Genomic DNA, 23,751 nt, shown 5'->3' with positions numbered 1-23,751 from the left:
GTGACCACAGGAACAGGGCAAAGGTCGGGGCGCTGTGGGAAGCTCTGGTCCCCAGTCTCCTCCACAGCACACGGGAGGAGGCTGCTGCTTTTCTGTAACCCAAACCGCAAGGAGAGTTTGGAGCCCCACCCCCTAAAGGGATCTGGGGTGCGTGTGTGTGTCTGTGTGTGTCTGTGTTTCTGTGTCTGTGTGTTTCTGTGTCTCTGTGTACCTGTGTGTGTCTGTGTCTGTGTGTCTGTGTGTATCTGTGTGTGTGTCTGCGTGTCTGTGTATCTGTGTCTGTGTGTGTATCTGTGTGTGTCTGTGTGTGTATCTGTGTATCTGTGTGTGTCTGTGTGTGTATCTGTGTGTGTCTGTGTGTATCTGTGTGTTTCTGTGTCTGTGTGTATCTGTGTGTCTGTGTTTATCTGTGTGTGTGTATCTCTGTATATCTTTGTGTCTGTGTGTCTGTGTATCTGTATCTGTGTGTGTCTGTGTCTCTGTGTATCTGTCTGTGTGTGTGTCTGCATGTCTGTGTGTGTCTCTGTGTGTGTCTGTGTGTATCTGTGTGTGTGTCTGTGTGTATCTGTGTGTTTCTGTGTCTATGTGTATCTGTGTGTCTGCGTGTCTGTGTGTGTCTGTGGCTGTGTGTCTGTGAGTCTGCGTGTGTGTGTGTATCTGTGTGTGTGTGTCTGTGTGTATCTGTGTTTTCTGTGTCTGTGTGTATCTGTGTGTGTCTGTGTCTGTGTGTCTGCGTGTCTATGTGTATCTGTGTGTTTCTCTGTCTGTATCTGGGTGTGTCTGTGTGTATCTGTGTGTGTGTCTGTGTGTATCTGTGTGTTTCTGTGTCTGTGTGTATCTTTGTGTTTCTGTGTCTCTGTGTCTGCGTGTCTGTGTTTATCTGTGTGTGTATGTCTGTGTGTGTCTGTGTCTGTGTGTGTGTGTGTCTGTCTCTGTGAGATGTTTGGAGGGTACAAGAGGAAAGACCTAAGTCACATGTGCCAAACCTTCTAAATGTTACACAGGCTTTAAAAGGCCTAACACACTTGCCCCCTTCTCTGTCTTCCTTTTACCTTCCTGTATTTAGTTGATCATCCACAATTCTTCCAAGTCCCCAGTCACTCTCCAAACAGTCCACTCAGAAGAGTCTCCTCGACCACACTAATGGCAAACAGTCCCTGGGTACTTCCTATGTGCCAGGCACCATGCTTCATACTTACATATACTAACTCATTTAATGCTCACAACAGCCTTATGAGTTGCAAATAATTATTATTATATGTTTATAGTAAGGAAAGGTTAAGACATTCCCACAGTTCACAGATCTGGTAAGTGATAGAATCAGGGCCCGTACCCAGGCCATCTGGCTCCAGAGTCCATACTTTTTATTTTTTTAACTTTTTTATTATAGAAAATTTCAGTATATACAAAAGTAGACAGAAATGTTTAATGAAGCGTTTAGTCATGTCAACAAGGGTCAACTCACGTGCAGTCTGGTGTCATCTGTGCTCACTTATTTGTTCCTTCTCCTATTATTCTGAAACAAATTCCAGACATCTTATCATTTTCTCCATGACACACACTTGGGTATGTATCTCTAAAAGGTTTTAGAGAAGATGAAGACACTCTTGCAAAACCATCATGCCTAAAAAATTGAAGAACAATTTCTTAACATTCTCACACTCAAATTCCCAGCGGTCTCATAAATGGCATTGTTACTTTTAAAGTGTATTTGTTTGAATCAGGATCTCAACAGGGCCCACAAGTTGCAGTCGGTCGACTTGTTATTTGTCTCTTTTAAACTATTGGTTTCCCTTCCGCTTCACTCTTTGCCCCCCTCCCTGCAATTCATTTGTTGGCAAAAAAAGGGTCATCTGTCCTGAAGAGCTTCCTACAGTCAGTACTCTCTACCTACACGTCGTTCCGCCTCTGGGGAGCTATGATACGGACTCCTTCTGTATTGTATTTCAGACAGGGAACAGTTCTAGACCCTAGACCCACTGGGGCTCCATAAAATCATAACTAACATTTATACCTGTGAGTATGCACATTTGGGGGAGACAGGACCCATAGCTTTCCCTAGGTTTTCAAAACGATTAATGATCATTAATTCTGGTCCAGGCTTTTCATTTTAGAGATGAAGAAACCAGAAACGCAGGTAGGTAAGTTGTCCAAGCTCACACAAATATTCAAGACACAGTGAGGACATGAATGTAGCCCTCAGGACTCCCAAACGGGCATTTCACGTTCTGTTCCAGGCCGCATATGTGAGAGGAGAGAAGGATGAGTGGATTGAGATATTCAGAGGGAGAGGAGGAATCAGAGGCATTTCCCCATGTTCAAGGTTGCCATTGACCTGGATCAATGGATTCGTGCCCTGTCCACATTTGGAATCTAAACCTGTAATCAATATTACTGCCATATCACTCTAACACTTCTATTTCTCCATCCTGTGAAGAACCTGATTAAGGCACAGATGTCTTACAAGCTGGATGCTAAGATCAATGATCCCTCATGTGCTGAAGGAAGAATATCCTCCCCAGCTGTGTGACGATTGAGGTTGAGTGTAAGAAATACCCGATTAGTAACCAGTCATTAACCCATGGTTTCTTAATCTCTTTTGATCTGGGGATTTCTCATCAGTAAAATGAGGGGCTGGGTTGTGTTAATCACTTTCCAAGTTTTTTGACTCTGACCGCACTAATATCCATGATGCCAACGCGTATGTTTTTATACATCTCAAAATACTTTTTCACTGAATTATTCTTACCCATTCAACATGGGATGCGTCCTGATCATTTATACTCTATTTCTTTTTTTAAAAAATTCTAGTTGTTGTCACAATCATTAAGATGGTTTTAAGACCTAGTAATGGGGATCCACGGGCTATTTGAAAAATACTGGGTGATTTTCAAGTCATCATTTGTTCATTTACTTGGTCAGTCATTTTACAACTGTTTATTGAGTATTTAAGAGGTGTTAGACACTGTGGTGGAAGCTGAGAAAATGGCACTGAACAAAACAAAGCACTTATCCTCTGCTTACATCCTATGGAACCTCTAATTCTGTGAGGTCATGTTTGATAGGATTTTTCAGAGGGAAGGGAATTCTGAGTAAATCAGCTAAAGTCATAGAATGGGTTTGACTTAGAGGAAAAAGCGTCAGAAACACAAGTTTTTTCAACCCCCTGGCAGGAGCCCACTGCAAAACTAAAATAGTCTAAACCCAAACTGTGTGATTTTTGTGTCAAATGAAGATTTCCTGTGGGTCCTAAATCTGTTCCAGAATCTGCTTGGAAATCAGGGCTTCTCTCACCTTTCTCCATTGCAAAGATCAAAGTGGTTGACAGGCACGCTTTTCAGATAATCGATTCCAGAGACCACGGAGTGATAGAAATGAAGGGTAGAGAGCATCTGACTGAGGGACACGCCCTTGCAAGGTGTCGTCTCCATAGTCACTCACTAGCCACACCCCCAGTACTTCCAAACCTGCAGGTGGGTCATTGAGTTTGCTTTCCAGAAACCTTGCTGTACCGCTTTTTTCCAGCAGAGGACAGTAATGCACCACAATCACTGCAGAAAGGCCCCCGCGCGCGCGCGCATGCAACCTGCTTGATATCTGTCCTGTGATATTAGGTACTGAAGAATAAGGACGTCCCAGGATTTTAAACAAATTCTAGGTAAAGCGAGCTCCGGGAAAAATGCTGAAAAAGGAGACTTTTATTTTAGGTGGCTGCTTGCAGCCTCTGCCTTCCGACCCCTCCCATCAGGAGTCCCTGGGAGACGTCATCCAGCCCCAGAGAGGCCCTCTTTCAGGTTTGGCCTCCTGGCAGTCTGATCTTCCCATTTTTTCCATTCCCCAAGCTTTGTAGCACCCTCTAAGGTCATGCAACGTCCCTGTGGCCTTCTGAGTCCAGGCTTTATGTACAGTCTTCCAAACATCACACTTTCTACTTTAGCTGCTGGGGATGGTCAGGCTCCCGCCCTCTCCTATATATTCCACAGGTGGGAAGTGGTGAGTGCAGGTTGATGGTGAGTGCAATCCATGCTGAGTCATCCTGATTGGGAGAAGTAGGCTGTAAACTCTTAATCACACCCACCCTTCTCAGGGTTCAAGCAGTTTTCTGACGCCCTTTCTTCCCTCCTCTTCACAGACCTGTACCTGCGCTTTTTAGCACTGATGCAGTATGGCCTGGCTTCCCCTCCTCAGAGGTGATGGCATTTTTACAAGGCCGCAGGCCAAGAGAATTTTCCTTCACCTTACATTTCTACGTGTGTACGTGAAAGTAGTTAAAACGCTCTGTTAACCATTTAACTAGTGTGCTCTTCTGGGAAAGAAAGACATTTGAGCAGAAGGCACTCCTCCAATAGAAACAGATGCCACAAAGAACAATATATTTAGGCACGATTCACCTTTTCCAAGCCCCACTGGCTCCTTCCCTATCCAGCCCAGGGAATACAGACCCAAGTGCCACCCTGCAGTTAGTCCAGGAGGGCTCTTCTGAGTGTATGCTAATGCCATGGATTTACTTTTATTAAGAGAAAGGGCAGGAAGGGATCATGTAACTGGGAAGAGTAAGGTTACCATGAAGAGTCAGCAAGGATTACAGTTCCCAGTGATTCTGAGGTTGAACTTGCCATTTTGAAATATTCTCCCAGTGGCTGGCTTCTGTTGAATGAAAAAAAAAAATGCACAACCTAAAAGTTGAGAGTTATGTTTTATTCGATGGACTTTCTGAGGACTCCAGCCAGGAAGACAGCCTCTCAGATAGCTCCAAGGGACTGCTCCAAAGAGGTAAGGGAGGAGCCCCAATACATAGTTTTTGCAACAAAAGCCAGGTAGTTGGAACATCAAAAGATTACTGCTAGGGCTTCCCTGGTGGCGCAGTGGTTGAGAGTCCACCTGCCGATGCAGGGGACACGGGTTCATGCCCCGGTCTGGGAGGATTCCGCGTGCCGTGGAGCGGCTGGGCCCGTGAGCCATGGCCGCTGAGCCTGTGCATCCGGAGCCTGTGCTCCGCAACGGGAGAGGCCACAACAGTGAGAGGCCCGCGTACCGCAAAAAAAAAAAAAAAAAAAAAAGATTACTGCTAGTCACAAAACGCAGACATCTCAAGTTAATGAATTTAGTGCTTTTCTTTGTATCAGAAGGTGCCAGAGTCTGGGCTCATTGAACTCATTCCTTTTATATGCACCTTAGCTATTTGGGCCAGTAGCCTGCTTTTCTCCATCCTGAATTCCCACAGGGTGCACAGTTGTGGGGAGATGCAGTGGCTGCTGACTTGATGGTTGGAGAGATCCGTTATTTACTGATATGGCAGGTGACATGCTTTGTCCACACTTCCCTTCTAGGTCAGTGGCTAAGATATAATGCAATGGACAGATACTTTTAAACGTCTTCAGGGGCTTCCCTGGTGGCGCAGTGGTTGAGAGTCCGCCTGCCGATGCAGTGGACGCGGGTTCGTGCCCCGGTCCGGGAAGATCGCACATGCCGCGGTGCGGCTGGGCCCGTGAGCCATGGCCGCTGAGCCTGCGCGTCTGGAACCTGTGCTCCGCAACGGGAGAGGCCACAACAGTGAGAGGCCCGCGTACCGCAAAAAAAAAAAAAAAAAGTCTTCAGTATCTTCAACAATGCATTGATTTTTTAAAAAAAATGTTTTAAACACCTACATTAAGGTACTACACCAGTAGAAATTAAAAAAAATTGTAAAGGTGAGAAAGAGAGGGGACAAAAATGGGAACTAGAAGTAGTTGGGGAGAGGAAGTGTTATTAGAAAAGAAACTCGGGGCTTCCCCGGTGGCGTGGTGGTTAAGAATCCGCCTGCCAATGCAGGGGACACGGGTTCGAGCCCTGGTTCTGGGAAGATCTCACGTGCCGCAGAGCAGCTAAGCCCATGGGCCACAACTGCTGAGCCTGGGCTCTGGAGCCCGCAGGCCACGACTACTGAGCCCACGTGCCACAACTACTGAAGCCCGTGTGCCTAGAGCCCCGTGCTCCGCAGCAAGAGAAGCCACCACAATAAGCCCACGCACCACAATGAAGAGTAGCCCCTGCTCGCCGCAGCTAGAGAAAGCCTGCGTGCAGCAACGAAGCCCCAATGCAGCCAAAAATAAAATTAATTAATTAAAAAAAAAAGGAAAGAAATTCTTTGGGCAGGGTGTGGAGACAGCCACCAATAACTGCTTCAGTTACCGCTAGTGGATTGATGTCCTGGGCCCCATGAGGTTTACACCTATTAGTGAAACCCAATAGGGGGATTTGCTTGGACAAGAAGCAGTAAAACTAAAGCTGCTGTGTCTGTATTGGCAGTAAACTACCGCATGACGCGGATGCCTTCTGATTGAGGTCTGTTACTTTATCGTGTTCCTAAACTGGCTCATTATCAGAAACAGCTGTTATAAAAATCAGATGCCTGAGACTCATTTCAGACCCGATGAATCCAATGTCTGGGCAGCTGGGTTTTGTTTGCTTTTTTTCTTTTTAAGCTCCTCAGTGCTGCTGGATAGCTTGTTTTTTCTTTCCTGAAAATGTTTCAGGAATAGGATTACATTTCTTTTCAGGGATAGTAATTTAAACAAGTTTTGTAAAAAGAGTACCTATGATTTTGATAATATGTCGCCACACTTATTTGCTTTTTTCTTATGACTTAGTTTTCTCTTTGAAGGAGATGCGTTTCCCCTCTTGGTTCTGATCTTTTCATTACAGCTGCAAGTAGGTAGATACTAGAGACGTGGAGAATTGACACGAGCGCCCTGTAGCTCTTCAGTCAACAAATATTGAGTGTCCTGCGGTGAATGTGTAAGACCCAAAGGCCCGGCCAACAACTGGGAGGGTGCAGAAGTGCAGGGATTGACAGTAGAATAAAGAAAGGTAAAGTGGAAAAAAACAGAATGCTGTAGTGGGAGGATTAGGGACCAGATGGTTGCATTTGTTCATTGAACATCCTTGAGCAACAGAGTTATAACCACGAATAATCCGCAACCCCTGGCCCCAGGGAAGCACGGGTCCGAGAAAGGTAACACTTTCAACCGGAACCAACCACTGACACTTCAGTGTGAACTGGGACACAGGTGGGAGAAGAGAGAGCGGGCGGAGCGCGGTGAGGACTGCGTTGGAGCGAAGGAAGGACCGCCCCTTCCCCTCTAACTGATCTAAGGGCCCGCCCCGACCCCGGACCTCAAGGCGAGAACCATCCCGTCATCACAACAGCCTCCTCCCGCCCCTCCCACCCGCTCTCACTTCGCTGTGGCCCGAGAGGGGAGGGGCGGGGCCAGCTCGCCGAGGCCACACTCCCGCGAGAGCGCCCAGTCCCGCGGGCTGCGCACGCGCAGACCCAGCACGCCTGCGCCTCAGGCCCGGGCACTCTGCCGCGAGCGCTGGGAATGTTTGGCGTTACCAAGGAGCCGCTGGTCCCCCCGGCAAGGCGGGAGGACCAAACCCGACCGAGGTGGCCGCGGCGAGAGCGGCTGCGATGATGTCCAACCCAGTGCATGGCCTGCCCTGTCTCCCGGGCATGTCCTTTAAGGACTCCACGGTGAGGACTTCTCTGCCCAACCCCCTGCCCCCACCCCCGGGCGGCCTCGGAGGGCTTGCAGCTGCTCGAAAGATTGCGTCTCCCTTCTCGTCTGCTCGAGTTTGTCCTCTTTCCCTTCAAACCCGTCCCTCTGCCCCAACCTTGTTCTCTTTTCTCCCTCACCCAGCCTCACCCTCCCTGTCCCATTTTGCCCTCCGCCCATCCCTCTCTAGTTTTTCCACTCCACCCTGGCAGTGCGTTGGCCTCCCAGCGTTCTTACTTCCTGCTCTCCTCAAGCCTCTGCCTCCTCTAGATCACTGATTTCCCCGCCTTGCTCCCGAGCTCTCCCTCGGTCCTCTCCCTAGCTCATTCTCCCACCCCATACCCTTCTCTGATGAGCTCCACCCTTAAACCCTCCCTCCTAGTCTGGGCCCTTTCCCCGACTCAGCCTCTCTACACCTTCATCCTTATTTCCACAGCCCCAGCCCACCCACTCTCCCCAGGCCTATCGTTCCCGCCCGCGTTCTTCCTCTTCTGAATCCTAGACCTAGTAAGCGCCCCCACTCCCAGCTGCATTTCCTGTCTTATTTACCACTTCCACCCATTGGCTTCTTTCTGCCAGGTCCTTTATTGCAGTCTCCTCCCTTCTTACTTATGCGTCTACCACACCTCATCCCTTTTCTACAGTCTGGTCCCACCTTCACCCTGTTCTTGTTTAACCTTCTTTCCCAGTTGTTCTTTCTCCAAAAGTTAGGCTTTCAGCACTTGGCCGTCTTCCTCCCAAACCATCCTCAGGTGCTTTGTAGGAGATAATTCCACATAAATTCCCTCCACTACTGTTGATTCGTTGCTGTTTTTTCTTCTCCTAGCCCTTTTCTTTTCGCTTTAACATTTTTATAAAAGATTCCTATTTAGATTTTGTTTCACTCTTCCCCTACTTTGTGTTTTTAGTTGCATCCTGTAGACAAAATTGAAGAGAAAAAAAAATAGGCTTGTGTTTTTTTTCTCTGACATAGTTTAGCCCTTGACAAAATTATTATTTAATTCTGAAATTTCAGGGTTACTGAAATATATGTTGGAATATCAACATTAAGATTCAGTAGGCCGATAGGCTGATTATCAGAGATGAAACGATAATAATTTATATTTATATAGTTTAATAATTTAAACTATAAGTTCCTCTCCCTGATCATGAAGGTCAGATAAAATACATAGTCAATTTATTTTCTTTGGGAGAATGAATTGAAATTGAATGTTTGGTGAGGGAATTTGGATTCTGAATCTCTTCTTCATAGTTATTCCTGCATTAAGACACAGCATTGTAGATTTTTTGCTTCAGTGGACTTTTCAGTTTTATGAAACTTAAAAATGTTGTAGGCACGTTCCTGCCCTGTGCAGGGACAGCTTACCATTTGCTGTTGGTGAGTGTGGGTTACCCATGGGGCAGGGTTGATTTGATTTGGGATTACAGAGGTGTGGGTTGGAGGTGCCAGGCTCTGAGAACATATATTGCCGTACTACAAGTAAGATGAACTGTGCATTGGACATATTTCAGATTTTAAATACACTGGCCAAGTGTCAGCCAATTTGCCTTATTTTGATATGTGAAAAACATCACTATCTTCAGCCCTGAAAGACTAGGTGTGTGTAACTCTCAAGACCTTCAGAAGATGAACCACAGGAACTAAGGTGGGGAGCCTGAGGTGGCCTTGCCTGGGGTGCCCTTGAAGTCCACTGATAAAGGTCGTATAGCTGAGTGATGGTAGAGATGTCTGTCTCAAACGGGAAAAGCAAATGAAGCAGCTGATGTTGCTTCTGTCTTTAGAGGTGGGAGAAGAGGAGCTTGAAGTTACACAGGTTACCCAGTGATGAAGTCAACTCAGCCCATTTTGTTCTGTGTCATTTGTGTTATGTCCTGTCAACTGATATGTGACCCTGAATGTACAACCCATAAAATAAAGTTCACAGTCCATAACTCTTAGCAAAAGAAGTTTACTCTATTGCACCTTTTATGCTAGTACAGATCCTGAGAGATGGTTGGTTGGGCTGCAAAGAAATTAGGTAGGTAAGTCAGTAATTTTTTTCATAAAAAACATTTTATGATTTATGCGTGTATATATATGTATGTGTGTAAATATGATTTTGAAAGCAACATTGCGAAGAACAGAAAAAGGAAAAAAATTTCCATAAAATTAACATAATCTCTAATTTTCCCTTCCACTTTTTTCCAACTTTATTGAGATATAATTGACGTATAAATTTAAAGTGTGCAACCTGTTGATTTGATATGCTTGTATTTTGCAAAATGATCACCACCATAGCATTAGCTAACACCTCCATCCAGTCATATAATTACCATTTCCTTTTTGTGATGAGAACATTTAAGATCTACTCTCTTAACAACTTTGAAGTATATAATACACCATTGTTAGCTATAATCATCATGCTGTACATTAGATCCTCAGAATGATTTCATTTTATAACTGAATAAACTGGAAGTTTGTATCCTTCGACCACTCTCTCCCCATTTCTTCTACCTCCACCCCCTGGTAACCACCACTCTACTCTCTGTTTCTATGAGTTTGGATTTTTTAGATTCCACATATAAATGATATCATGCATACAGTATTTGTCTTTCTCTTGCTGAAGTTTTTCACTTGACATAATGCCCTCAAGTTTCATCCAAGTTGTCAGAAATGGTAGGATTTCCTTCTTTCTCATGGCTGCATACTATTTCATTGTATATACATGTATAAATATGTATATACACATTCATACACACATATATGTCATATCTTTATCCATTGCTTGAAACAGATTGTTTCCATAACTTGGCTATTATGAATAATGCTGTATTGAACAAGGGGGTGCAGGTATCTCTTCAAGATCCTCTTTTCATTACCTTTGGATATATACCCAGAAATGAGATTGCTGGATTGTATGGTAGTTCTGTTTTTAATTTTTTGAGGAACCTTCACACGGTTTTCCATAGTGGCTGTACCAATTTACATTCCCACAAGGGTTTTTTTCTCCACATCCTTTTCAACAGTTGTTAGCTCTTGTCTTTTTGATGATAGCCATCCTAGCAGGTGTGAGATGTTATCTGATTGTGGTTTTAATTGGCATTTCCTTGATGATTAGTGATGTCAAGCACCTTTTCACATACCTCTTGGCCATTTGTATGTCTTCTTTTGGAAAAATATCTATTCAGTTCCTCCACCCATTTTTTTTTTCCTCTGCCCATTTTTTAACCAGACTTTGTTTATTTGGATTGTTTTTGTTTTGCTATTGGGTTGTATGAGTTCTTTATATATTGGATATTAACCCCTTATTAGATACATGATCTGCACATTTTCCTCCCATTCTGTAGGTTGCCTTTTCATTTTGTTGATGGTTTCTTTTGCTGTGCAGAAGCTTTTTAATGTATCCCATTTATTTATTTATTTTTGCTTTTGTTTCTTATGCTTTTGTTGTCAGATCCAAAAAATCATTGCCTAGAACAATGTCAAGGAGCTTTCCTATGTTTTCTTCTAGGAGTTTTACAGTTTCAGGTCTTATGTTTAAGTCTAATCCATTTTGAATTAATTTTTGTGAGTGGTGTAAGATAGGGATCCAGTTTCATTCTTCTGCATGTGGTTATCCAGTTTTCCCAACACCATTTATTGAAGAGACTATCCTTTTTTCATTGTGTATTCTTGGCTTTCTTGCCAAAGATTAGTTGACTGTATATGTGAGGGTTCATTTCTGGGCTCTACATTCTGTTCCATTGGTCTATGTGTCTATTTTTCTGCCAATACATATTGTTTTGATTACTGTAGTTTTGAAGTATAGTTTGAAATCAGGATGCCTCCAACTTTGTTGTTCTTTCTCAGGATTGCTTGGCTATTAAGAGTCTTTTGTGGCTCCATAAAAATTTTAGGATTTTTTTTTTCTATTTTTGTGAAAAATGCCATTGGAATTTTGATACTGATTGCATTGACTCTTAGATGGCTTCGGGTAGTATGGACATTTTAGTAATATTAATTCTTCCAAAACATGAATATGCGTTTCTTTTCATTTATTTGTGTTATCTTCAGTTTCTTTCATCAAAAGCTTGTAGTTTTCAGTGTACAGGCCTTTCACCTCCTTGGTTAAATTTATTCCTAAGTATTTTATTGTTTTTGATGCTATCATAAATGAGATTGTTTTCTTAATTTCTCTTTCAGTTAGTTCACTGTTGGTGTGTAGAAACACAGCTGATTTTTTGTATGTTGATTTCTGTATCCTGGAATTTTACTGAATTTGTTGACTCGTTCTAACAGTTTTTTGGTGGAGTCATTAAGGTTTATAAGTATAAGATCATATCATCTGCAAACAAAGACAGTTTTACTTCTTCCTTTCCTATTTGGATGCCATTTATTTCTTTTTCTTGCCTGATTGCTCTAACAAGGACTTCCAGTACTATGTTGAATAGTAATGGTGAGAGTAGGCATTCTTGTCTTGTTACTGATCTTAGAGGAAAAGCTTTCCACCTTTCACCTTTGAGTATGATGTTAGTTGTAGGTTTGTCATCTATGGACTTTATTGTGTTGAGGTATGTTCCTTCTATACCCAATTTTTTGAGCATTTTTATCATGAAAGGATATTGTATTTTGCCAAATGCATTTTCTGCATCTGTTGAGATGATCATGTGATTTTTATCTTTCATTCTGTTGATGTGATGTATCACATTTATTTATTTGCACATGTTAAACCATCCTTGCATCTCAGAAATCAGTCCCACTTGACCATGGTGTGTGACTCTTTTAATATGCTGTTGAATTTGGTTTGCTGGTATTTTGTTGAGGATTTTTACATCTGTGTTCATCAGAGATATTGGTCTGTAATTTTCTTGTAGTTTCCTTATCTGGCTTTGGTATCAGGGTAATGCTAGTTTTATAAAATGAGTTTGGGAGTGTTCCCTCCTCTTCAGTTTTTTGGAAGCATTTGAGAAGGACTGGCATTAATTCTGCTTTAAATGTTTGGTAGAATTCACCAGTGAAACCACCTGGTCCCAAGCTTTTCTCTATTTGGAGGTTTTTGATTACTGATTCAGTTTCCTTGTTATTGGTCTGTTCAGATTTTCTATTTCTTCATGATTCAATCTTGCTAGGTTGTACATTTCTAGGAATTTATCGATTTCTTCTAGGTTATCGAGTTTGTTGGCATGTAATTATTCATAGTAGACTCTCATGCTTCTTTGTATTTCTATACTACCAGTTATAATGTCTCCCTTTTCATTTCTGATTTTATTTGAGTCCTCTCTCTTTTTTCTTAATCAGTTAGCTAAAGGTTTGTCAATTTTGTTTTGTCTTTTCAAAAAAACAGCTTAGTTTCTTTGATCATTTCTATTGTTTTTCTAGTGTCTATTTCATTTATTTCTGCTCTGATCTTTATTATTTCCTTTCTTCTGCTGACTTTGGGCTTAGTTCTTCTTTTCCTAGTTTCTTGAGGTATAAAGCGAAGTGGTTTATTTGAGATCTTATTTCTCAATGCAGGCATATATCATTATAAACTTAAACCTGCTCTTGCAGCATCCTGTAGATTTTCATTTTTGTGCTTCCATTTTCATCTGTTCAAGATTTTTTAAATTTCCCTTTGATTTCTTTGACTCATTGGTTGTTCAGGAGTGTGTTTTTTAATTTTCACATATTTGTGAATTTTCCAGCTTTCCTCCACTTACTGATTTCTAGTTTCATGCCATTGTAATTGGAAAAGACACTTGGTATGATTTCAGTCTTCTTAAATTGCTGAGACTTATTTTGTGGCCTATCATATCTATACTGGAGAATGTTTTGCACATGCTTGAGAATAAAGAGTACTGCTGTTGAATGGATTGTTCTGTATGTGTGTGTTAGGTCTCTTTGATCTAAAGTATGGTTCAAGTGCAGTGTTTTCCTTGTTGATTTTTTTTATCTGGCTGATCTGTCCATTGTTGAGAGTGGGGTATTGAAGTCCCTTGCTATAATTGTTTTGTTGTCTATTTCGCCCTTCAGATCAACCGTATTTGTTCACATAAAAATCTACCCTTTTACTCCCCGCCCCTTATTTTTTGATGTCACCATTTACATCTTTTTGTATTGTGTATCCATTAACAAATTGTTGAAGCTAGGGTTAAGTGGTCTTTATAGTAAAGTAGATAACACATCACCATGTTACAGTATTAGGGTGTCTCCGTTTACCTTTACCAGTGTGTTGTATAGTTTCATGTTACTAATAAACACCTTTTTGTTTCAGCTCAGAACTCTTTTCAGCATTTCATGTAAGGTAGACTTAGTGGTGACGAAGTCCTTTAGCTTATACTTATTAGGAGAAGTCTTTATCTTGCCTTCATTTCTGAAGGACAGCTTTTCTGGGTAAAGTACTCTTGGTTGGCAGTTTTTTTCTTCATCGCTTTCTAGAGGCCTAAGCTGGCTGCCTGTGTGGTTCCTGGGCTCTGCTGGGGACAGGGGAGAGGAGGGAGCCAGGAGGGACTCAGGTGGTGGCCTGGGCAACCCTGAATGCCTGTGGGACAAAAGCTGGTGAAGTCTGCAGGGGCTACATGGCAGCTGCAGCTATGCTGGCTGTTGGCTGTGGGTCAAAATCTGCTGTTTGTCTGCCAAGCAGGTCTCTGTGAACCACAGTGGCTCCCACTGAATGGGTGCTGCCAGTAGCCCCTACCTTTTTCTTCCTTGTTCCTAACTGGCTCTGTACACTTCTACTTCACTAGTCTGTGGGGTGAAACTGAGGTGGGACCTTCATGCAGTGTCTCCAAACGACTGGAGAGCTGACTGCCCACCCTGCTTTTCCTTTCCTGGTTGAGGGGAGGTTGCCTCCTGGGGCTGAACAGTGCTGGCTTGGGGGATGGGATGATGCAGAGAAAATGGGTTGTCTTCCTTCTCTTGCTGTGTGAATATCCTCAGTTTTTTGTTTTACTGTGTTGCTGAAACCTCCTGAATGGACTCTGGACCTCTTCCAGAGGTGTTCATGGACAGCTGTCCAACCACTGATCTTTGTGGAGGGATGGGGAGGCTGGGTATCCTATGCCACTGTTTTGGTCTCCTCTGCCTTCAAAAATATTTCCTTTCCACTTTTTTTCTGTAATCTTTTGTTTTTTCCATTTACCAATAAAAATGTGTTGATTGTAAAAAAAAAAAAAAAAAAAGAAACCATAATTCAGAAATGTATAGTACAGACAGAGAACATTCTCCAAGTCTAGCCTTTTTTGTGCACGTGTTTGCATGCTTATAATTAATATGCATATAATTTTGTAAGCTGCTTTTTTGGACTTATTAAATCATAAATATTTTTCCCAGATTACCACATGGTCTTTAATGGCTGCATAATAGCCCGTTAGGTGAGCTTTCCATCAGTTACTCATGCTTGTCTTTTAGATTGTTTCCCATGGCGTGTTTTACTATTGTAATTATAACTATTATAATTTACTATTATAATTATAACTATTGAACATTATAATGGTCAGCCTTAGGCATATTGTTCTTTCCTGTAATTTTGGGTTATATCCTTAACGGATTGGGGGTGGAATTATTGAGTTCAAGTCTGTTCAATTTAAGTCTGTAATATCCATTTGCTTTCCAAAAAGTTATATGAATATATTAGCATCACTGTAGCAAGAGGGCCATTGTTTCATTTCAGGTAAAAATTCATTTCACAGAACTAGATCTTCTCAGTTCCATGGTTTATGACCACCAGATAAAATGAAAAACATGGGAAGACTAGTACAAAATTAGGAGTATACGTGAGATAATATTTTAGCCTTTTGTGGAAAGTGAGCTGGTAATTAAATTGGACTTTCAGCAGTAGGGCTTTAAGTTTTATTTTAAGCTCAGGCTGCTGCATCCCTCCTCCTTTCTGGCCGAGTGTTTTAGCTTAAAATACAAGAACCTTCTAAAGTAGGTAAACTTTTTGATGTAAGGTTTGTGGATGTTTATAAACAAAGGTTGAAGTTATATTTTTGAAAGTTAGCTTTTTTACCCAACAAATATTTATAATATAAAGACACACTTCGTTTTTTTCTTCAGAAAACAGCATTTCCTAGAAGCCAGACGCTTGGCTATAGGAATGGCTATGCAGTTGTTCGACATCCAACAGTTGGGATCAGCGGAGACCGGCTCCAGGTCAGCCAGCTGTCTCAGGCTGAGCTGGACAAGCTGGCCAGCAAGGCACCAGTCCTCACGTACGGCCAGCCCAAGCAGGCCCCGCGCGCAGAATTCATTCCTGCCTATGTGGCTTTCGACAAAAAGGTATCATCTGGGATGGAAGGGTACCCCTTGAATTCAAATCTCTGAGAGCCAACTGTTTGCAGAAAAGTCAACAGTAAACCACAGCCTTTCCAGATACTCTGAGGAGAAAATTGTTCAAATGCCTCAACCCTTAGTCATAGACAGCTGAACTCAGGATTGAAAGACCCTTTCTTTACTCAGGAAGCCGATTACAGAAAATAATTCCCTGTAGACGTCACTGAAATATTTTCTAAATACAGTTTAAAAAAGTTGGATGAGTTCTGAATTCTTGAGTTCATATTGCTATGTTTACCTGTTCTGTGTTTTCTACTTTTTAAAAATCCTGTATTCTGTAGTAATGACAAATCCTTAATCTCTGTGTAGTGCAGAGTGTCATCGTGACAATGACTTCATCTGTTGTTGGTTTTCTCCAGGCTGTCTCCATAAGTTTTGTTTTTCAGGGAACATTTCAGATTTGGCATAATATAACCAAAAGGTAGTATAACATTTTTGTTTGTGTCTTATTTACCCTTATGCTTTTGTAATGTGAGTTACTTTATTTCCGTCTGTTAACATTTCCACAGCATCCTTGATTTTCCTTGTCACTGAGCTTCCTCTTTTCACTAAGGTGAGCTTGTCCTAACCCTAGCCATGCAGCAGAATTACTGGTGGGACTTTTAAGAAACTTGAATGTTGCCCCAGCCCTCACTGATTCTAATTTCTAGATGATTTTTGTGTATAACTGGCTGTGAGAACTACTGACTAGTTTTTACAAGTTAGCTTTCTTCATTTACTCCTAGCCTATCTTATTTCTCTCTTTTTTTGGTCTTACGTTTCATTTTATTATTTTTGTTAAATGTCTATACCATTTTCATCCAGCTGGCCAATCTTTATTAATAAATAAAAATTTATTAATAAAGGTATTTTGTACCTTCCAGCCTCTGTTGAAGCTAGAGGCTGGAAGGTACAAAATAATCTAGTGGTGAAAATATGCCATTTACATTAATAATCACTTAATTAAAAATTTTTTTAATGTATCAGACATAATCTATATCATCTCCCCTTCCCCATCTCAACTAACTCATTTGATACAAACACGTTGACATGTCCACTTATAGGCTGAACCTAAACATCCATATCAATGATATGATTGGGTATTTCTTTACCTTTTTCTTGTTTCTCTTGTTTATTTACAGCTGTGACAGGCACTGCAAAACCAGTAGAAAAGGGAAAGGGGGGAAAATACAAGAGAGGAGTGGGATAGGCATTTAACAGTTTATCAAGATGCAAATGGTTAGGTTCAGTTTTTACTGAAAACAATCGCAAATAACTATCGTAAACTAGAACGTGATAAAGTATTAATGAGGGACTTCCCTGATGGTCCAGTGGTTAAGACTTTGCCTTCCAATGCAGGGGGTGCAGGTTCGACCCCTGGTCGGGGAGCTAAGATCCCACATGCCTCGCGACCAAAAAACCAAAACATAAAACAGAAGCAATATTGTAACAAATTCAGTAAAGACTTAAGAAAAAAAGTATTAATGAAATTCAAAGAGGGAGAATTGTGCCAGAATAGGAAATAAGCTTCTCAGTCTTTGTCTTTCTATGTAATTTTATGCTAATTGTCATTACTTAATTTATACTTTTAAAATATTATTTGTAATTCATTTCTTTAAAGGTAGTGCTCGTGAATATTTACATTTTTGTTTTCCTATTCGTTTTACGTGGATCATCACCATTTTCTATAAATGATTCCTACCATAGATAATGAGGTAGAGTAGTTAAATGCATGGTTTTGAAACTAGGAATTTTTTTGTGATAAGAAAACTGTGGGTTTTCTGGATTAGATCAGAGTTTAAAGTTTTTGGTAATACCCAGAAGTCCACATACTAGCCAACATATTTGTCCATGTTTTGGACATTCTTTGTACCGTTCCTCATCCTTAGAATGTAAGTATTTCTTACACAGATTATAAAGACCAGGATATCTCCAAGGAGTGCCTGCATCTGTCTCTTTTGCTCCCGTACGGTTCTCGTCATCATCACCCACTGTATCCATTTCCCAGGCTAACTTCCCACTCTGTGTTCCTGGTGTTCTTCTTTCATCCTCTTCATCTTTAACTTCCATCCTGCTGCCATTTCAAACACTCAGGTGAGTATTTCTCTACCTAGGGTCATACCATCCTGTCTTAAGAAACCTTCTTTCTACTTGTAACCCTTTAAGCAACTTTTTTCCTCACTTGATTGTCACTTCACTTAGAAGCTGACTTCTTCACCCTCGAGCCCCAAACTACTTTTTCTTAGTAGCCAGTGTTGTTTTACTTGTCAGATCTGGAGAGGTTTTCTTTACCAGCATTCTCTTTTACCTGTTTACAACATCTGCCATTGCTGACCCCCTTTCCTCTTTGAAACTCTGCTTTTCTTTTGCTACCAGGACTCTTCACTCTCCTGGTTTTCTTCTCTCTATCTCTCTCAATGCTCCTGCTCTGGCCTTCCTTCCTCCTCTCATTTATTAACGGTAAGTGTTTTCAAGGTTCTGTTCTCATTCCTTATTCTGTATTGTTGAGAGATTTCACCCACTTTTGTGTTTTCAGCTGTCATCTCAAGGTAGACAACTATCAATGTTTATTTCCAATTCTGACCTTATTGAAACTCCAGACCTGCCGCGGAATCTCTTAACCTGATGAGCTGTTGGCACCTCAGGGTCTGTGTGTCTGTAGCTCAGCTCATCACCTTTCCCCGCAAATGTGCTCTTTCTGTGTTCCCCTCGGTAATCCAAGCTTGAAGAGCTTGAAACCTGAGCCGCGTTTGGCTCTTTCTTGCTTCACTCCCCACATTCAGTGATTTGCCGAGTCGAGTGTCTCTCACTTCCCTTTCCTCTCCCGCTATCTTAGTTCAGACAAGCAGCGTGTTAACAGCTAACATGTCGTTAACTGTTGTATTAGTCTCATGTTTTTTATGCTCATAACAGGTCTACTGCTTGCTTTATTCCCCAAAGCACAGCTCTGATGATATCACTTCTCTGGGGGGACATTACCACTACCCAGCTGCTCTAGCCCCCAGTTGAAAGTCATCCTTTTCAAAAAATTTTTTTAATTTTATTTTTTTAATTGAAGTATAGTTGATTTACAATGTGTGTTTCAGGTGTACAGCAAAGTGGTTCAGTTATACATATATATATATATATTCTTTTTCAGATTCTTTTCCCTCATTATTATAAGGTTATTATACAAAATATTGAATATAGTTCCCTGAGTTATACAGTGGGTCCTTGTTGATTATTTATTTCACATGTAGCAGTATGTATCTGTTAATCTCAAACTCCTAATTTATCCCCCACTTCCTGAAAGTCATCCTTGACTCTTCTTTTCCCTCAAAACCCACATCCAATCTTATCATCAAGCTCTGTCATTTCTGTCTCTAAAATATATAACTAATCCATTTACATATTTCCAACTCCACTATTAACATTAATTAATTTTCCACAGAACAACCAGGCCTGTCTTTTAAAAATAAATATCAAAACATGTCACGTACTGACCAAAATACTTCTCCACGGCTTTCTCATCATATATACAACTGTACAGGTTCCCTGCAGTCACCACGAGACCTGGCCCTCCCTGCTGTTTCTGCAGCTTTTTCCTGGGCCTCTCTTTTCCTCACCCACTGTGTTTCAGTCACACTAGATTTATTTTCCTTATTTTCTTGAGATTGTAATACACCACCCCAGGACCTTTGCATGTGCTGTTCCTGGAATAGCTTTCCCTCTGCTCTTAAGCAGCTGACTCCATCTCATCCTTCAGTGTGACTTACTGTGAAGCTTTTTCTGGCCACTATGCTAAGGTGGTCCCTCCGTATTTTTCTCTATCATTCTTTTGTTTCCTTCACAGTGGTGTATTACAGTTTGTGTTGCTGATTTGTTTAGTGTTTATCTGTCCTACTTGAGTGTATACTTCATTAGCGCAAGGACTCATCTGGTCTATTCTGTGATTGGTACTCAATAAATATTAGTTGAAAAAAATGAGATGAATCATTATTTAAGAAATAAAATTAACATATTAGTGTCACTGCTGAAAATTGGCAAGCTGAGCATGCAATGCACAGATATAATAGAGAAAACTAAAAAATAATTTAAAAAGTGTACCTAGGCTTTTTATAATTGTATGTGATATGAAAATATTCAGCATCTTCCCCATCAATTTGACATCATTGCGAGTAGTTCCAAGTTTCTTGGGGCATTCTGAGCACTTCCTGGGAGTTAGGAGACTTGGATTCTAATTCTGGGTGTTGTGTTGGCACCTTGAGGACTCTCAGTATTTAGTGTCCTCATCTATATAATTAGTTAGAATACATGTAGGAATCTATCCAGCTGTAAAATTCCATGAAAAATAAATTTTTAAACACAGTATCTAAATATTACTTTTTCCTTCCTTTTTACATAATATATTTCCTTCTTATTCTACCTGGGAAAGCTAATGTTATCTTAACTACTTGCTAAACAGTTTTCCTAGATTAACTCTTTTCTAGTCATTTCTTTCTGGGTGGAGCACAGAACTCTTAATTCTGTTCTTAATAAGTAGCTAAGTGCCTTTTTGTTTTTTGGGGTTTTTTTTTTTTTTGCGGTACGCGGGCCTCTCATCGCTGTGGCCTCTCCCCCTGCAGAGCACAGGCTCCGGACGCACAGGCCCAGCGGCCATGCCCCACAGGCCCAGCCGCTCCACGGCATATGGGATCTTCCCAGACCGGGGCACGAACCCGTGTCCCTTGCATCGGCAGGCGGACCCTCAACCACTGCGCCACCAGGGAAGCCCCTAAGTGCCTTTTTGATTAACAGTCAAATAAATAAGTACATTCAGGGTTAGAGTATTTCTTCCTGAGTCTTCACATGTTGGTCTGGCTCTCTGTAATATGACTTACGTGGTGAAAACATGTAGTTTTAGCCATACGTATAGATCATATGCCAGAGGAAACCCAAGTACTTTATTGCACAAACTGATTCATATTAAAAAATCAGAGATAAATGTACAGACAGAAAAAAACTTCTAGGGTTTTTTTTTTTAATGGGTAAAATTTTTTACCACTTACAGTTTATGTCAGACAACAAACTCCCAAATAACCGAGAACATAAGAATTTAGTGCCCTAGTTAACTGAATAGTCAGTTTCTTCAATAAATGCCAAATATACCATATATACATAATCAGTTACTTCTTTTCCCTGCACAATTTGAATGTACTAGAATGAATATAAAGCGAACACTTTTACTGTGCATTAATTTTGCATTATTTAATTTTTCTTTGCTTCAAAAGGAATGTTTTGGATTTTACAAAGTGATCATGTGGTCACAATTCACTACTGTAAATGTACAAAGATAGGAGATTAGGATTCACTTGTACTGATCACATGGCATAAGTCTATAAGGTTTGTTTTTAAATAACTCATTATCATTAACATTTTAAAAAACAGAATGCAAAAAATTCTGATTATTTGAGCCTTTAAAATGTGTGTGTATCTTTTCCCAGCCTCCCATTCTGAGGCCGGGTTCCTGTTGCCAAAGGTATTTTCATCCCCTTCATCTTAGAAAACAGATGGCATAGGAAACTGGAGGTGCCCCAGGCTTCAATCTTTCGTTTTCTTCTTTGTCTATGCTCACTACTTTGGTCCAGACTCATGCCTTGAAATGTCCTTTACACAAGCAGTCCCCAACCTTTTTGGCACCTCAGACCGGTTTCGTGGAAGACGGTTTTTCCACGGACCCCGGGGAGAGGGGCGGGTAAAGGTTTTGGGATGATTCAAGCGCATTACACTTACTGTGCACTTTATTTCTATTATTATTATATTGTAATATATAATGAAATAATTCTGCTGACAGGAGGCGGAGCTCAGGTGGTAACGCAATCGATGGGGAGCAGCTGTAAATACGGATGAAGTTTCAGTTGCCCGCCAGCCACCCATGTCCTGCTGTGCGGCCCGGGGGTTGGACCCCTGCTTTACACAGTGAATTGTGTCCTGAATTCTACATGTAACTGCCTATCTGACATCTCCTCTTGAATGTTCAATGGATATCTGAAACTAAACGTGTTCAAAACCGAACCCCTAATTTTGTTTCCCACCCCCCCCAAACCTGCTCCACTGCATTCTGCTCTGTATCAGATTGATAGCAGTTCCATTTTCTCGGTTGCTCAGGTCAGAATGTTGAGTCATCCTGATTCTCCTCTAATACTGACTTCTTTCCCAAAACCCAGCCCTGCGTCTCAGGTTGCCTCCTGCCACAGTAACTGTGCATGCTGAGTTCAGGAAGTCTAAAATCCAGCTCACCGTCTGCTCTACAGAGTTATCTTCTCAGGTAAAACTGTGTAAGCCTGTGGCTCAGGTACAGACCATTTCGTACATGAATTACTGATCATGTCCTCTTTCAATTCTTTGCAACTGTTGTAAAATGTTACTTTAAAAGGATCTTTGTCTTTTGCTTTTACCATATGATTTTTCTCCTTTAAACATTCCATTACATTCATCCATCTCATCTTTTTATTAGGAGTTTTAAGGTCTTGACTCCATTATATTCATATTTCTCCTATGCAACTGCCCGTTCTCTTTTGCTTTTTATCTTGTTCTTCCACAGCAGACATTATACATTATCTCATCTTCCCATCCATTGAACCATAATTGTCTTCACTAAAGAGTCTCCTTGGTTTGTTCCTCTTACTCTAGTAGAGGTTTGGGTTAACACTCTTGCCTCCCTGAAGCATCATTCTAATACGTTCTTGCCCTGAAAAGAAGTATTAAAAATAGAATTATAGACATTTAAAAATCCCAACGCATGTCAACATGAGCTTTTTTTTTTTTTTTTGGCCACGCCGCGCCACTTGTAGGATCTTAGTGCACAGACCAGGGCTCGAACCGGCGTCCTCGTCAGTGAAAGCACAGAGTCCTAACCACTGGACCACCAGGGAATTCCCAACATAAGCTTTTTATATTATTTTTTCAAATGTACAGTAGATGTGTCATTTTGACTTTACACTGATGCTGATGCTTCCAGAGAACCTAGGATTTGCTTCATCTAGGATAGATGTTTCTGAGCACAATGAGGGTATTGACATGCCACCCAAGAGTCTGTGGTGGATTGTTGATTTGAGAGTCATTCATACAAAGTCTCTAAGAATGAATATGTCATTAATGTGCATCTACAAGGGACTGCACTCCTAAAGAAACGGACTGGAGACTTCATTTTCATTTTGAAACCAAAAGTCATAGTCTCTTATTCTTTCTGGAAATTCTAAGAGGGATTTTTGACATTGAAGTAAAGCTAGTAGAGTTAAGATCTTTAAGCCATCTTGTCAAGGAACGTGTTAATAAACAGTCTACACGTAGTTTGAATATTTAGAGCAGAGGCCAGCAGGCTTTTTCTGTGAAGAGCCAAATAATAAATATTTTGGGCTTTGCAGCTGTCTTTGTCTGTTCGAGCTGCCATAATAAAATACAGACAAACAGGTGACTTAAACAATAGAAATTAATTTTCTCAAAGTTCTGGAGGCTTCAAGTCCAAGATCAGGACTCCTGCTAATTTGGTTTCTGGTGAAGTCTCTCTTCCTGGCTTCCAGAGAGATGCGTTCTTGCTGTGTCCTCACGTGGCCGTTCCTCAGTGCCTGTGGGCTAACAGCGGGGAGCTCTCTTCCTCTTCTTACGAAGCCACCGGTTCTGTCAGATTAGGGCCCCACCCTTAGGGCTCATTTAATCCGAATTACCTCCTAAAGACCCTATTTCCAAATACAGTCACGTTGGGGGTTAGGGTTCCAACATATGAGTATTGTGGGGGTGGGAGACAGTTCAGTCCATAGCAGCAGCCCAGCTACTCAGCTCTGCCCTCGTAATGGGAAAGCAACCATTAGCAATTACGTGTTAATTATGTCGTATAATTTCCATGTGTTTTGAAATTTTATTCTTCTTTTGATTTTTCAACAATTTAAATATGAAAACATTCTTAGCTTGCAGGTTATACAAAAACAGGTGGCAGGGGTAGGTTTG

At 41.3% G+C, this 23,751-nt stretch overlaps 1 protein-coding gene across 2 annotated transcripts in view; it reads left to right on the top strand.

Moving 5' to 3' along the window:
• Positions 1-7,304: 7,304 nt before the first annotated feature.
• Positions 7,305-23,751, top strand: part of EFHC1 (EF-hand domain containing 1) — a 60,552-nt gene continuing 44,105 nt past the window's right edge. The window contains exons 1-2 of one of the 2 annotated variants that reach the window (XM_067752704.1): positions 7,305-7,513; positions 15,532-15,753. In XM_067752704.1, the coding sequence (XP_067608805.1) occupies positions 7,451-7,513; positions 15,532-15,753 (285 nt within the window). In that variant the 5' untranslated portion in view covers positions 7,305-7,450. The remainder of the gene's footprint in view (positions 7,514-15,531; positions 15,754-23,751) is intronic. The other variant, XM_067752705.1, reaches the window with a different exon arrangement.

Source organism: Pseudorca crassidens, chromosome 10 (assembly GCF_039906515.1).
Source record: "Pseudorca crassidens isolate mPseCra1 chromosome 10, mPseCra1.hap1, whole genome shotgun sequence".
Classification (NCBI taxonomy): domain Eukaryota; kingdom Metazoa; phylum Chordata; class Mammalia; order Artiodactyla; family Delphinidae; genus Pseudorca; species Pseudorca crassidens.
This window is presented reverse-complemented; position numbering and strand designations above follow the sequence as displayed.